The following is a 17224-nucleotide window of genomic DNA, read 5'->3' as shown; positions in this document are numbered from 1 at the left end:
TTTCGTTGAGAACAATGTAGTAAGGCTGTCGGGTTACCGAGGCAATCGAATTGAATTTCCAAATTGCTCAGCTTATGTGTTGAGAATTCCTCGAATACATATGTACGCGGTGGATGTTTGAGTACATGAATAGAAGAGGGTACTGTTTTCTCTTATTGGCTCGTCTGTAACGCGTTTTATTAATCACTAATCTTGAATAGCTAAATGATGATATAAAGTATGTAGTTGAAGTTGTGACAGTCATTTTTGGGGGAGTATGGCTTTCGGTATCTACCCTTGAACTTCTCAGTATACCAAAAAATTGTAATAAGTTAATATGATATAGTAACAAATGGTAAGAGTTCAACCAATATGCAACGAGATTGGATGCTTTACTTGGTTTCGATCAAGTTGTGGGCCATAAATTATTACAAAATTTGTTTACATGCTCAGTGGAGACTACATAGTCATTATCCGGCAAACCGGAGTGGCCGACTCACATACGCTAAAGTTAACATAAGCGATCTGTACATTTTCGAAAGAATACCAAATTTACCTCGAATCACGCATTATATCCTCCGTATATTTTCTTCTTTATGCTATATAAAATGAATCTCTACTAATATGAGATCTTGGGATCGCTGTTTAATTGGTACCTATAAAATGGAACTAAAATGCTACGTTCCAAGTTTAAATGTTGCCTGTGAAACGATATAGTGGAATCATTGTAACATTACTTTCTTGCCTGTTCCATTTCGACACAAAAGTATAAGTACCCTTTTTCACTTTTTTGTTCATCTCGAGGACTTATCAGCTACTAAAAATAATCATCTAAGCACATTGTTTTGAATATGCGAATGAATAATATGTCGCTTGGTTTCCTTTATCCCCATTTTATACCCTGTTTCGTTTTCACTTAATGAAGCATAAAGTAACTTTCTATTGACTCTTAAACTTCTTTCTCAAATGCCAGCTTATATTTTTTTTTGTCTTCTCATACTTTCAGTTTCGTTTTCACTTAACCCTCATTTGTTCACTTTCTATTGCCTCTAAAACTAGCAAACCGATTTTACTAAAAGTTTTCGGATGATTGTATCGAATTAAAAGTTAAACTTTAGAATTTCGGTCTGTGTTTTATGTAGGAGTTACCACGTGGTTTAAGTAAAATTCGCTGCAATTTGAAAATTTGTAATATTTATCAAATGGAACGTACTTGAGTCAAAAAATCAAAACATGTTAGTTAAAAAAATATTTTAGCCATCTTAATATAAGAATGAAGAATGTTATATATATTTCAAAAATAGCTAATTTAAACTCAAATAATTTTTTATGTTTGTTAAAGATTTGGAGAGTCCTCAGGTGTGTGTGATATTGGTTGACTATAGCATATAGCTGTCATAAAAACTGAACGATAAAAATCCATCTCTTTTATGGAAAACTGTTTTACTTTACAAGATATCTTTGCGGAATTGGGTACAAATTATTTTCCATGGCAGTGCTACAACTTCCGAACATATTGTTCGGATCGGACTACTATAGCTTTTAGCTGTCATACAAACTTACCGAACGAAATCAAGATTTTTTACACCCTTTGATGCTATAAAAATGCACTCTAACAGGTATTTTAGCTTTGGAACAGCATAAATTAGGGTCTTTTCGTGTTTTAGGCTTACTTTATTCCATATAATACTACTAATTTCAACTCAGTTTTAAACCATTGCTTTCTGTGACATAATTTAATCAATTTACATTCCATAAGCTCATTTCGTGATAGACCCTTTCTCCATTACTCTCTCTCGCTCTCAATCTCTCACAATATATCATAGCTACCTGCATTCATTCACTTTATTCATGACACGATGCTGCTGCAACAAAACTGGCATGAACAGTTAAACTTAACATTCTCCAGTGAGTACTAAATAAAACTACCTTTCCGGGTAATTGCCGTTGAAATTTAGTGTCAACTTTTAGGTAAAACAATCTGGAAATTTTCAAACTACCAACAAACCGCCTCCAAAAGCATGCCAACAAACTACGCACGAAATTAATTCTGTACCCAACGGTACTTAGTTGGGTTGAACTACCAAGTTCAGCACTTAATTTTAAAATCATTACATGGGAATCAACTCGGGAGGTGGGGGTAAACAAGGAGATGAGGCACCGCTTATATTAGTAGTTGATAATAATGTTAGTAATGACGGAGTTAATGAGCGAGCAAAAGAAGTGCTGCCATCAGCTGCAAAGGCTGCTGCAGTCAAGTCAAAGTTTGCCATATGGATATTCGAAAATAATTTGTGCCATAAAATTGAAAGCCTGCGTGGCTGCGTACCTAAAATTAGACAAGGCAACTATCATGAAGGAGAAGCTAAGGCTTCGTTGCGTCTGCTTTTCATGTGGCTTGCGACACTGACATACCAATTAAAACGCTCAGCTTTTAGATGGTATTTTCACGCGTTGGTGCGCGCATACATGCTTATATGTGTTTTTATACTGCTGTTGGCGCAAAAACAATGCCATTACAACACCATTTGCATATCTGCGGCCGCAATTGACATTTCGCCGGCTGGTTGGCTGGCTCGTGGCATGCCCCATATGAATATGAATATTTTATAGCCAACTTTCGATATAGGTATGTCTGAAAAGTCTAAAATTTCTCGTTGTCAACAAGTATATGTCACATAATCTTTCATATTTTCACCTAAACGACAGCAAGACGAAACATTGCCAGCTCCTCGTGGCATCACAGCCAAACATACACATACATACACATCCGCTATCTATGTTTCTATACAGCATACCACATGCCACAAGCCACATGCGGTATACACAATTCACTTTGTGCCATACAAGCAAACGTTTATTTCTATGTGTGTGTGTTTTTGTTTACCAATGTGTGCTAGTGGTATATGCCGTCGTTAGTTTACTCGCGAAATAGTTGGCATAGCAAAATTTTAATTAATATAAAATGGAAAAGTTACGATGCAAGCAGTGGAGCGAAGATATCAAACCGCAAACAAATAGAAACACACCATACATCCTTATATGAGCATATAGTACATACATACACATTGTATATACTTGTGGAAACTTGTTTGTGTGTCTAAGATGTTTTAATGGCCTTTTAGGGTTGGCAACAAAGTTCAATCTTTTGTTTTGCGATTTTGTTCTGTCATGTGAAACGTCAGCTGGAAAAGTGCTACTACATCAACAATAAAGAAAGTAACAAACTTGTCAAATTCGAAGAATAATAACAAATAAATACTTAGTGTTCAAAATATGTAAAATTTTTACTGTTAAAGGCCTTTGACTTTAGGAACAAGGCACGGTTAGATTATAGATTACTAAAACGCGGTTTGTTGAGATTTCGATTGATGATTATGCCGCATAGATTTGAAGAGAATATGCTCGAGACTCCGAACCTTGTTAGCTTCACCTTCGATCGATAGCCATTTGTACGCATATACATGTTAGAAAAAAATCTTATAATAAGAACCAGGCGAACCATCCCTCCTACAGGCTGAGCGCTGGGGTTGGGACCCACCACGTTAAAAACGCCCACAATGAAAAATTACCAACAGCCTCGGAAGAGAAAGGTCCCTTTTGATGATGACCATGGCAAACGCATTAAGTATAACGATTTAAGAGAATGGTCCTGGAATGTCCGAATAATTGAAATAGTGCCGCTCTCTAGGTGATTGATGTCCTCGTTAGAAAAAAGATGCGGCGACTAACACTAACTAAAATTATGGAGGGAACACTTTTCCAGCCTGCTGAATGGCAGTGGAAACTTAACACCAGGAGATGGCGAACCCCATTCCTCAATCGATGAAGATGGAGCAGACGTTCCATTGCCCGACCATGAAGAAGTCCGAATAGCAATTACCCTGCGCCTACTATCGTGCGATAAGTCTCCTCAACACCGCATATAAGGTTCTATCGAAAGATTAAAGCCAACAGTCAACAAACTGATTGGACCTTATCAGTGTAGCTTAAAACCTTGATTGCATTTGCGTTTTGAATCGCTTTGCATATCAAAATAAGCTAGTTGATTAATGGAATTTCACATGCTTACAAAACCTCCAATGCTAGATCCTCTAGTACAAACTATATTGCCTACGTTTAGCACCATTACTTCTCTAGAACAATAACTTTATGTATTGCCTAATTACCATATAGAATCCTATACAACAAAGTTCAGACGTACAATTCTCCGAATTGCAGACTATCGAGACTGATAAATTTCATCCTGGAATTCGCCTGGCTCTGGTGCCTCGACACGGTTCCTTGGTTCCTAGGTTGTCTTGTCACGGTTCGGTTAAACTTTCCGCTTCCATAATTGCTTAGAGAGATCCCTTAAATCATGTTGTTGACCTAAGAAACACTGACTTGGCTCTTTTACTGTACTTTTAACAATATGGTATAGTCTATAATCAGCTTCAAAACAAAAAAGCAACAGAAAGGCTTATAGCCTGAGGTACTATTCAGCCCTTTACGCTGTCAAATATATACAACAAGTAGAAACAAGCTAATGACAAAACTAGCCGCTAGGCACGCTTAGTGACAAAATAAACCGATTACTAGTCGAACTTGGTTAAGTGGATCGCAGTCCGCACTCGGAAACCAAAACAACGGAACGGTTAGATCAAAGAAAAGTCAACAGTACAGAGTGGTGTCCGCGGTCGTTCATAGCCACACAGCAAAAGCAAATGTCGCCTAAAGAATGTTAACAAACATCCATACCTTCCAGCTAAATGCAAGAAACTACAAATACGAGAGCCAACGGTGTGTTACTGCTGCATGTGTGCCAACTGTGCTGACTATCAGTGGCTGGTGTTCGACTACTTTGCAAAATGTTGCTTTATTCACTGAGCTCGGTACTTCGCTGATGGAGTTGATAAATGTTTGGCAGCACACAATACAATGCTACCGTTGAAACCTTCCATTTGTGGTATTCTCTGCCCTTCTACAGAGATACGAGAATTACTGTCAAGTTCGATATTTGGGAGAATGTGGGTTCTTTCATCGATAAAAAAAATTAACCACCCAGAATGACCTTCTTTTAGCTTAGAATATTAAATAACGTAGTTTCTTAAATGAAAATATTTACTCAGGTCTCTTGAGATCCCAAGTGTTAATATCCCGAGCTTCCAAAACATTTGTTCTTTTTCCATCATGTAATCTCTGCGTGAGCTCTGTTTAGGTACATGAAATTATGAGCATCTCCTATTTGGGCCGTTATTAGATCACAAAACTAGTTTAATGTACCTCGATTTCCGCTACTGCTCTTATAAGAGGTCAAAACCTCAGCCCTATTGGTAAGGAAAATATTAAAACACTTAAATAATTCAATTGTCGCCACCTTTTACACTAAGTTTTAATCTCAATTTCGTAGAAGCCAACAAATTTATTTGCATACATCATTTTCATTTCGTTAGAATTTTCTGATTTCGTAAATTCAAAGGCCGGTAGTTACTCCAACTAGTGTCAGTTTCTTCGGCTCCAAAAGAACCCATGTAATCATTTATTACCATACAAAAATTCATATTTTAGGGAGATTCCTTAAAACCGGGTTTTGGCTTAAAGAACACTGACTCGGTTTTTTTTACGAGGGAATCGGTCTCTAATAACCTTCCTAGTAAAGATCTTAGTTCTTTCTATATAAATTTCAGTAATGATATCTCATTCGAATCGAAATGCATATCAGAAATGAGGAATACAAGGTAATAGATATCAAAAAAGTCGTTAGTGCAAGATAGGATTTTGAGAAAACTAATTTTGTCTTCAAATGTGTTTAGCTACGTTTAGCAACGTCTCTATTCTTTCATCATCAATTTTAGGCTGTTTTGTTACGCTTGCAGAAAAATTCACGCTGTAATAGAATAACCACAGCCTTTAACTCACTTCAAAATTATTTTTTATATATTTATTAATAACGCCTAAATCCTCCAGAAACCTTCTAAGCTCAAATCCAATTTTTTTCTTCTTTTTTAAACTTTTATCATTAGGACTTTCTCCATAATTCTACTTTCATCCCTTCAAAATTTTTGTTTTGATAACAAATTACACATAAACTAAAGGTCCATTAAAATTTTTTTCTTCTTTGACACTTTCAATTTTGTTTTCACTTAAGGACAATAACATTTCATCTTCATTTATCTTTCCTCTATACCCAACTCTTTATGCAACTATATACATTGTCTCACCTTTTTATTTTCCACCTCCGGCGCAGCTTTCCGACGAGAAACTCTCGTTATGCTGTCCTTCTGGCCTTCACTTTGCCCACATTTGTTATCTCTTCACAACAGATTTTTCTTGTTATGACGCTATATTTTATTTTTCGTATTTTTTAACATTTATCCGCTTTCGCATCTGATGCATTCTGGGCAACTTCATACTCATTAGGCTACTTAAGGGATTAGGTAGCTGCTCTTTCATGAGTTGAGTTATATATGGCTATTTAACGGAAAATATACATGCAGCGAGTGGATTCCTGGAAAGTAAAAACATTTTAGAATGAAAGTAAATATGCTTGTGTGTATCTGCTAAGATGATGGTTGGATAAAGTAAGGAGTTTTTGAACCTTGTAAGAGATGTTGTAAGAACTCTTTGCTGCTTAGCAAAAAAATATGGAAATATTTTTTAGACTTTGTACTTTACTTTTAATAATAAAAAATTTTATTTAAAATGTGTGTCATTTAGAACGTGTTAATATTGATAGCAACTGTCAAATTGTTAGTTGTCAGCTGTCAAATATCAAAAGCCTTGTGTTTGAAGCGAAATTTCTTAAAGTACCCTAACAAAGATTAGTAAGCTCTATTATGATCGATAAAAAATATTCACTTTTATACTGGTCCGTGATTTCAAAATGAGTTCAAATCCGCATAAAGTAAAATAATTCAACTTGGTGGAGAAAAAAATTGCAGTTTTGCTTAGAAAACCTGTTTTTGACGAACTTTCTTAAGAATTGTTTTTTGGTTTTATTTTGAAAACTATCCAAACTATATATTTATCGTTTTCTAAAACAAAAAATCTCCTATTAAAAAAATTTTAATTTTTTAAGTCCTCCTCTCTCTAATTTCGGACTCAAGCCAGCATAATTAAAATTAATCCAATCTAATGAAGAAAATAAATACTGAAAGACGGAAAGACAAAAATACATGACAAAGTGGGTACTTGTTCAAACTTTGAAGGTTTAACATTGGGTACTTCGCTCTTTTATCACATATAAGTAGACTTAAGAACCAAGAGTTTTACAATGAAGACATTTCGAACTGCGATGTCTCTAAACTTTTTTTTGTGCCTTCCAAAATGAGATATTATTTGTACAGAATTATTATTATTACCGAATACTTTTCCTCTTTTATAGCCTAAAAAAAATGCTCTTCAAAAGGCGCTAAATTATCAAGTCTTCCTTGTATTGCAGTTTAGTATTTAGCACCGCCTGGCACGTGTCAAGTTTTCGCGTTTTTGTTTAACTTGTTTAAACCTCCCATTTCCTTCACTTTTTGTTCTTTCCGTATTTTTTTGTTGGCTTCAACTTTTATGAGACTGTTTACACTGTCGCTATAACCAACAGCTGGCTGTTAGAGTGCTCATAAAAAGTACTTCTAAAGCGTTTAGTTAGTAAAAGTTTGGGTTATTATTATACCTAGGTAAAGTATGAGTTTGTTTTCAGGATAACACACTTTTAAAGAGTTGTTGTTGCTTGTCATAATTTAATTTGTTTATATTAAGTAATTAAATAATGAGATGATGTTGGTTTCGAGTGAGCTTGAACTTAAAGTTTTACGCGTACGAGTTCAATTTTGATTTTTTTTACTTCCCGTTGAATGAGAGGCTTTCTATTTACCATTGTTCCTGAATTGCGAGCCGGTTATCATGAAACAATTTTTAATTATAGGTTTTCTTTTCTTCGAAATATATACCCATGATTCAATAAACCTTCTGTGGTGCTTTCTTTCGCTCCGATATAAGTTTCGATCTTAAGGATTTGAAAGATCCTCGCATTCTAATTTGAATGTTGAGTGCAGACCTGGAAAACGTAGACAAAATTTTCTGATCATTTTATTATAGATGTCGGCTAAAAAAGTATAATCATAAAGAAGAGGATCGCTAGATTCTATTAACAATAACTATCTGCACCTTAAAGACCCTCGAATTAGCACTAATTGTAGACAAGTCCCTCATCAGATTCGTAGTTTTCTGGAACAGTCAAATTTGGTTAAACATTTTTTTGCCCGATCCTAATCCTCACATAGACAATATGCATCCTGTAAGTGAAGAGGTTCCATTTGAGACAAATGCTGCAACTTTTCCCTTGCCTTATAAAAAATAAGTTTTTTGAATGTCCTTTGGTTAGCTGAGATGGTCTCACTTACATTTTCTCTTCGGAGAATCGTACATTTTTCAGATCAGAAATTTGGCTTATCGGTTGCGTATGACCCCAATTTAAATTCTCCAAGAATAAGCTTCAGAGCTTGGGAGCTCAACCCCAGTCTTCAAAGGACTTATCTAAATGAATGAACAATATTTAAACTAATAACTACCGTAGTCATATTGAATTAGGTTACTTCCTATACGCGGTCCTAAGTATAAGATCTAGATCCCCAATTTTGTAAGTAGCTTTAGTTCAATCTTCAGAGCTGACGAGATCTCAAGGTTGAGAAAATATTTTTTCAAAATTCCAACGACTTTTCAGTTTCTGTTCTTCATAAGAAAATTATTTATTGTTCCCTGAAAATCTTTATCACACATATTCTCTTTTATCTCTCTCTTCAGGTGACCGTTATTAATGGAAATAATGTTTAAGCTGCTGGTGGTACTAACAACATCAACTTGCTTATTTTCGACTGTTAATTCCGGTGTACCAATTGGTGAGTACAAAAACGACTCTATGACTTGAAGAAGTATTGTTTAAGAAATCGAACATATTTACGTCATTTCCTACAAATATATACCTCCTTTTAGCAACTGGTGGTCCATCACTGATCTACGAAGGCAAAGACGCCTTACTCACATGTGTTGTCTCAGAAAATCGCGCCAATCACACAGTGATATGGAAGAAATCCGACGAAATACTCACTGCCGGTATGGTGAGAGTGACGAGCGACACACGTATCAGTGTGTTGCATGACGAAAGTGAATGGAAGACAGGTACAGACATGACAAAATGATGCACAAAGGTAGAAAATATTATATATTTATATTACCTTCGTTTAGATCCTAAAGGACTCGAGTCAGGCGGTGAGGTGTGGGTGCTGCTCGTGAAGCGATTGACTACCGAAGATTCGGGTAGTTACATCTGCGAACTGAATTCGGAGCCCGTGCTCCGGAGCATACATATACTCACAGGTAAGTGTCGGAAAGCGAAACTCTCTTGTTTGGAACGTTCAGAACTAATTTCATATTACCACCTTCTCTCGCACAGTCAAGCAGATACCCACCGGCAATGATAACATCACGACCACCACAGAGTCGAGTGATGTCTATCTCGTGCCGCCGCCACTCGACGCCACAGACAATCGTTCGTTTTGGCGCGCGCCCACTGTTGCGCCACAAATCACACACGATTTCACCGAATGCTGTGAGCGCGCTAACGTCACCGCCGAGTGCATGGGTTTCTGTAATGTGCACAACATAATCGACGGCACGACGGGCATAGAGCCCGAAGCTTGTGAGAAGGACTTTCCGAATATTGTACGTTGCATGGCGGATGGACGCGATCATGTGCCCTGCTGTGTGGACAAACAAATACCGGATTTGTGTCAAGATATGTGTCGTGGTGAGTACACACCTTTCACGGATCTGCTAAAGACTCGCGTATCTTGCGTACATCATACCCTCAGCGGTTTGCAATGCATACTGCAGGGCGTGCAGAATATACCCAGCACACCGAAAAGTGTAACAGTCGATCATGTGTCGGAGACACGTGTCACGGTGCACTGGTACGAACCGGAAAAGCTGGCGCACAAAGTCGCCTATTACAGTGTGAATTTTACGGCGCTACATAGCTTCGATGAGGATGAAGTGTCCAATGCGTATGCATGGAAGAAACGTCCATTAGAGCAGACGATCATACGCACAGTGCCGGTTAATCAGACTACGCTGACACTGCAGGATCTTACGCCGCTCACAATGTACGCGATCGTGGTGACGGCGCATAATGACTACGGTTCGAGTTTGCCCAGCGAACGTTTGCGTGTGTTCACCCATACCAGTGAGGTATTCGCGCCACGAAGTGATGATGCCGAAGCTTCTGCTTCGGTGGAGAGCATTATGCCGGAGCTGCCAAACATACGTAGCTGTTGTGAGGCCAAAGGCATGACGCATCGTAAGTGTCTCGATAAGATGTGCGATCCACAGAAGACCGACCTCGCCACACTGCCCGACTTTATGGTCTGCGCACCTTGGTCCAATATTACCTTCACTTGTCTTGCAAATAAGATCGACCACACACCCTGTTGTCGTGCGCGTGGCATACCGGCTGTGTGCTTCCCGCTCTGCTCGGGCAAATTATCAACACTAGACTTTAGTCTGTTCAAGTGAGTACTAGAATATGTGATGCCGAAAGTATTCTTCGAAAGCGACATGTTTTTTCGTAATTTCTGTTTTAGGTGCCTACGCTTCATGTCCGAGTATAGCAGCTGCCTCTTCCAGGGTTACGGCGTGCTCGCCGATCCACCTTCGATGCTACGTACGGTGGCAAAGGCCGACAATTTTATAATTTTGGACTGGGATAAACCCAAACGCTTGGCCGACACAATCAGCACTTATCATGTCAAGTTTAGACGTTTGGGCGAAGGCGACGATTATCTGACGGTGGTGAAGGTAAGTCTAAGATGAGACTGTTGACAATAGGTGATGAACAGTAACAGTAGTATGTCGGTGGAACTGGGTGGGGTAGATATCGAAACCACTAAGTCACAGATTTAAGATTAATTTTGATGTTGTGGTTGTGACAGACAACATACCCCCATTAATTAGTAGGAATACTGTAGAATTAACAGCCTTCATCTATTAAAACTCCAGGTCCGTTCATTTCAGTTAGACTCGGTTATCATGGAAAGGATGAATTTTGGTCCATAATAAGTATTGATCTCTAACCCCAAATAATTTTGAGAAAATTGGAGCTGAGAGCCTTTCTCCTTCGTCCATTTATGGGAACGGCATATTTTGGTCGGTACTAAATTTCAGTCTAAAGAACTGTCTACGTTTCCAACTTCTCGTGCCTCTGATCTGTTTGGCAGTTCGTCCTAGAGCTCAGTCCTTTTATTCTGAGAGCGTAAAGTCTCTTCACTGGTCTGAGCTTCTATCTAATTATTTTTCGACCGGAGGTCTTCGGGTTAGAGCTTTATCTTTACCGGTAAAATTCTATGGCTTGGTTGCCGGAGCTCCTTTGGATTTTGCTAGACAAATTATTTCGGTTCGTTACTTATGACTAGTCGGACGAGTTTTTCGATCCATAGAGTTATCTTAATTCAACTGAAGCTAATTTATGCGAGGTCTATAGCTCTAATTCTTCTATACCGCGAAGTTAGGCATTTGTTTTGAAAGCACTCATATGTTTAGACCGTTAAAAACATTGCATTAATTTTTCCTTTCTAGAAAAATCCACCGCTCATTTTGGAGGGACTCGAACCCGAAGTCTACTATGAATTCTACGTAGTCTCCGTGAATCAATATGGCAAAAGTGAAGCCTCACCACGTCTTATTACACGCACACAACCCGCCGAGGCGGTGGACGAGCCCGAACCGGTTTACAATATGACAAAATGCTGTCAGGCATCCGGCCTGCTGCCACAATGTGCGCCACTCTGTTCGTACAACATTAAATTGTCGGATATTGAAAAGCTCGGACCGGCGTGCCGTGCACAAATGTGTAAGTGAAAGAAATGGAGTGAGAAGTGAATATAAATGTTTGACACAAATTTAATATTTTTGTAATTTACACCATGCTACATTTTCTCTCAATCTGCTATTGTCCACTCTCTTTTTCTCTCTTGTCTCTTTGTAGCGGTTATTGTGCGCTGCGCCGCCGGTGGACGTGATCATACGCCCTGCTGTCAGCGTCGCGGCGTGCCCACCGCATGCATGACCATCTGCCGTGGCGTCATGCCGCACTACGCGAACGGCGTCGGCAGCAATGCGGGCGCGCTGAGTGGCAGCAGCTATAGCGGTAACAATGGCACGACCTCCAGTGATTGTTTATCCTACGCGGGCAATATTTTGCAGTGCATCGAAGAAGGTGAGTGAAACGCTGATCAGCTGTTGACTTAAATTCAATGTATGGCTGTTAGTGGCGCAGATACAGGGCGTTTCCCCTGCTGCCTAGTTGCGCTACTGATTGCATATTGTTGACATTTCTGTTGACTTTATTTATATTTTTTATATCATGAATATATATTAAGTTTGCTGCGAAGTTGGTGACACCCAGAAGGAAACGTCGGAGACCATAAAAAGTTAGTCGTGTTTAGCTGTCTGTTGTCAGAATATAAGTGAACAATAGTCTTTCATTTTTGAGATATCAATCTGAAATTTTGCAAACGTCCTTTCTTCGCCAAGGAATTTCGTTGGAATATCGGAAGGGTCACTGAAGACCATTTTTCCGACTACCAGGATGCCATGAAACGTATTACTACTGGCGATGGGTCTTGGGTCTATGCTGAAAACTCGGAAGTAGACGATCGATCGGCCGAATATCGTGGCAAAGGAGAGCCGAAGAAAAAACCACGTCAAAGTCAAAGCAGGTCAAAAATCAAGATTATGTTGACAATGTTCTTCGATTATCGAGCTGTGGTGCGCTCCAAATTCCTTCTGACCAAACTGTCAACAAGGAATTCTATTTGAGTTCCATGTGACTTCTGGCTATTCAGAAAACTCATACGACCGCTCTGGGTAAACCGTTTTGGGTCAATTGGAAACAATAAACGTGAAATTGAAGTCTTCTCGGGAAATTGATTTTAACAATTGTTTTGAGAATTGGAAACAAAACCGTTGGTACAAACGAATTTGGGTCAAGGGGGTTACTTTGAGGGAGACGAGTTAGTTTTGAAGAATAAAGAATTAAGTTTAAAATTATGAACAAAGTCTTACTATTTTTTGGCGAATGTAGGAGCTGCCTTACAAATTTGTCGGCCAAAATCAAGTTTTTATAATATCCGATCATATTATTTAGATCGGACAGCTATAGCTATATCTTTCGTACAAACTGCTTGATCAAAATCAAGTACTTATATGAAAAGCTTTTTTATTGATGAGATATCTTAGCAAAATTTGGGTTCGATTATTGTTTAAAGAAAAGCTACAGTATTCTAGGAATTTTTCAAGGCCGGATTACCATAGAAACTAACCGACAAAATCAAAATAAAGAAATTTTTATACCCTGCTTCAAAAAATTTGCCCGTGAGGAGTATTTCAGCTCTGATGCAGCCAAAGAAAACTCTCTTTTTATATTTGTTTTTTTATTTATTTTATTTTTTATTTGCGATTCAACTTATTATGTCTGTTATAGTTGGTTTTTATTGTTATTGTCATCCATATTTGTTGATATTTCCCATCACAGACACACTTGTTGCTTTTATTTTCTCACTCAAGCGCAGTAAAGTCAGTTGCATGCTGCTCACAGTGCTTGCCACTTATTTACTTGGAATTCATTCTTAACTGCTCTTTATTATTATTATTCTTTTATATTATTATTTTTTTGTTATTTTTTGTTAGTAAAACCACATTTCATTGTATTAACCTGTGTATTATTGTTGTCAAGTAGCAATCGAGCCAGCACTTACACACTTACGCACTCACTTGTCTGCGCTGGCATTCAACTGCAGCAACCTTGCTAGCTGCCACAGCTAAAGTTAGCAAATGACAGCAACAATAACAACAATACGGCTTACAACAATATTAGCTTTGCGCTTGCCAGACAATGAGTGCCATCAGCAGCCTTTGTATTTGCCAATTAAGCAACAATTAAAGCCAATTTGATTGAGCAGCTTGTACCAACAAACATACATACCTTCACTCACATAAGCTTGCATGCACTAATTTGCGTTTAAATTCACTTAAGCTCTCAAAGCCAGCCGAACAGCATTTGGTGTGTATATACAAGTAGAATATGTACATATTAATTTACATGTGTTTGCGTCTGTCTGCATTAATGTTAATATTTACCTGTGTACTCGTCTTATGTGAGCACTTACACATGCAGTGGATCATTATCGTCGGTTGCGTCTTCCGACAAGGACATAAAGTATGCGGTCTTTTATGCATGTGTGATTGAACTACATATTTGTTTTGGCAGTAGTATAGGAAAGCATATTTGTTGTTATATTGTTGTTATTGTAAAATAAGTTTATTTTGTTTTTCTGAAAATAAATGTGCCAATGTTATTGGATCCTCCAGCTTGCGGAATGTTATGCCCTTTTTCTGATAGCTATTAGGTTAAGTTAGGTGTTTCGCTATAGTCCCTCAATTTTTGAGATATCGGTTTCAAATTATGCAGACATCATTTTCTCCTTATTGCTCAGATCGGACCAGTATAGCATTTTAAGCTATAATGACCCATCAAGATGTAATGTTATGCATAAGTGCAGAGCATTTCAGCTCCTCTGGAACCGAAGTGAACGTTTTTTTTATTTGTGTCTTTACACGCATTTTGTACCATGATCCTCAGATTTGATATAAATACAAATTTAGGGTTGCAATCTATATCCCTTTGTTGCGTATTTACTTGTCCAAATCTGTTTTCAAATATTTTTCTTGATATTTTCTTTGCATGTCACTTACATAAGGTATGGTTTGTATCGTTTAGTGGTTCGTATAAATAAAACGAGCATGATTTTCTGTTTTTCCCAGGTTGTACAGGTATTTTCGGAAATATTCGTGACCTGGGAGCCTCTGTGTTAAGTACTAGTTCACCTCGCCCTATTTTGTACTGTGCCACATCTCTTTATCTATGATCTTTTTAGCGGTCCATCTTCATTTGCGCTCTATTGTCTATCGGTCTTGCCAGAGCTCAAGCAATCTTGTCGGCTAACTTTAGTAATTGGGAATTTTTTGTCTTACGGTTTTCGTTATAGAGTCACTCTGTTGTTGTTGGTAGGTTTTTCCTTGAGGCATTCCTCTCGTATTTGCACTATTTTCGATATGTGTATATTTGTTAATGAAGGCAGCGCCTCACTAGATTTTACAGTGCGTTACGCCGTGGTGACTCTCGACCACGTCCTCCATTATCACGTTTGGATTTAAATACAGTGGATAATTTTTTTATATGCCGAACCCTACTCTCCGGCTACTCTTGAACAGGGACTGCTTATGGAATATTCACGGCTAACCTAAGAAGATTAGTTTGCTAAGCTGCAGCTCTTTTACAGATCGGATTAGATTAGATTTCTTTAGTGGTTTTCATTTTATTATTACGATTCCGTCATTAATAACAACTCGGCAGTCAGAAACCGCAGCCACTTAAAACCAACTTTAAGTATTTTATTACAACAATTAAGTTGTCTTTAAATTACCTACTCACCTCCAAAAATTCTGATAAATTTGGCTTGCCAAATGATAAAGCATTATTTACTCTTTATCCACACTAAATAATTTTTCTGCCTCTTTGTTCTCTTATTATTTTCACAGGCACCGAGAGCATACCCGGTCCAGCTGAGGACGTGCACGCCATTTCGGTAACAAATACCACAATTAGCTTGACTTGGCGTCAACCCGGCTACGAGGCAAGCGCACCCACCGCAGCAACAACAACAACCACAGACAATGAAGAGGAGAACACGAAGAAAGGCGCTACTTCAACAACCGCTGGCAGCGCGAACAATGGCGACAACAACAAGAACTCCGGCAACTCTAATGACATTGCCACGGCTGGTGGCAGTGATGCGTCGACGTCCAACAGCGATGATGATATCGATTTTATCGTGCAATATGGCAAAGTCAATAACATGACCCTCTATGAGACTGTGGCGAAACTGGAAAATGTGAGTAGCACGCAAAACATACACACATGCAACATGTATACAAATTTACACATATAAAGTCACACATATATAACAAATGTGTCTTAAACTCTTCGTTGGTTTTCAGTTCACTTGCGGCCAGCAACTTTTATTGACTAAGTTCGGCTTGCACACACACCCACACACGTATATTCAAATGCATTCATTTTGCATCATCGAGTCGCTTGCTCTTGAACTGTGGACTCGCATAACTATTTGCGGCAGCTGGTCGCAACAGTCATAGAAACAGTTGGGTCTGTGGAGACACTTCTGTTATTAACGTTTCTCTTTCTCTTTTTTGCTGGCATGCCATGCAAATTACCCAGCTTAGCCGCTAGTAGGAGCTCTCAAGCCAAAGCGTGTGTATTTACATTGTAGCATTTTGGCTTCGACTTCGAAATTGGCTTTGGCTTCTCGAATAGCAGGTTTTGTTGGCTGCGGATGACTGCTGTACGCCTCCGGCTACAAACGCTGCGCAGCTGGGCTGCTACATTTTGTAGCTGTTTAATTTCGGAACTGTTTGCTTGGCTTAATTGTGTTTGCTGCCTTGCAAATCTTGGCTTTACAATTGCCAGCGTTGGAATTGAAAAATGGTTGCATTCAGAAAAGCGTCTAATTAGGTTATTTGTATAGATTCTTTTGAGCGATGGATTGTGAGAGTTAAGAAAATATTTCGATTTGGCTGAGTTTTATGCTAAAGAGCTATTAAATTTGGAAGAAATGAAAATTTTTGTTTTCAATGGCGCATCTTACATATCTTCACATATCATATATCTGCATTTTTGCATCTTAAGTATTAACCAGCTAGTGACATTATTTTCAAACAGAATCTTTGGTTACATGAATGTGTGGTTGAGTTTCTGAGTCATATTTTAATCCATGATTTTAACGCTGGAATTTTGATAAACAAAAAGAAAACGATATTGTATGTGAAGAAATTATATTACAACTTGTGACCAGGCTAATGTTAAATTATAAAAAACACGAAAACATAAAAAAACCAAAACAAAACCCAGCAGGAAACGTCGGAGAAAACAAAAAAAAAACATATACATATATAAATGATGGGCATGATGAGCTGAGTACATTTAGCCATGTCCCTATGTCTGCCCGTATATATGCAAATACCACCCAGTTTTTGAGATATCGATCTGAAATTTTTCACACTTCATTTTCTCCTCGTAAAGCTGTGCATTTCTTGGAATCGGGGGTATCGGACGACTACAGTATATAGCTTCATAAAACTG

At 38.2% G+C, this 17224-nt stretch overlaps 1 protein-coding gene across 1 annotated transcript in view; it reads left to right on the top strand.

Annotated features, from left to right (window-relative positions):
* Nucleotides 1-17224, top strand: part of LOC126762825 (Ig-like and fibronectin type-III domain-containing protein 2) — a gene marked incomplete at its 3' end in the record, with an annotated part of 186653 nt that overhangs the window by 155427 nt on the left and 14002 nt on the right. The window contains exons 5-12 of the mRNA XM_050479867.1: nt 8758-8852; nt 8947-9132; nt 9199-9330; nt 9407-10520; nt 10593-10806; nt 11584-11857; nt 11993-12223; nt 15607-15959. Of these exons, the coding sequence (XP_050335824.1) occupies nt 8771-8852; nt 8947-9132; nt 9199-9330; nt 9407-10520; nt 10593-10806; nt 11584-11857; nt 11993-12223; nt 15607-15959 (2586 nt within the window). The remainder of the gene's footprint in view (nt 1-8757; nt 8853-8946; nt 9133-9198; nt 9331-9406; nt 10521-10592; nt 10807-11583; nt 11858-11992; nt 12224-15606; nt 15960-17224) is intronic.

This window comes from Bactrocera neohumeralis, chromosome 6 (genome assembly GCF_024586455.1).
Source record: "Bactrocera neohumeralis isolate Rockhampton chromosome 6, APGP_CSIRO_Bneo_wtdbg2-racon-allhic-juicebox.fasta_v2, whole genome shotgun sequence".
Classification (NCBI taxonomy): Eukaryota; Metazoa; Arthropoda; class Insecta; order Diptera; family Tephritidae; genus Bactrocera; species Bactrocera neohumeralis.
Note: the sequence above shows the minus strand (reverse complement) of the source record. Positions and strands in the feature narration are given on the sequence as shown.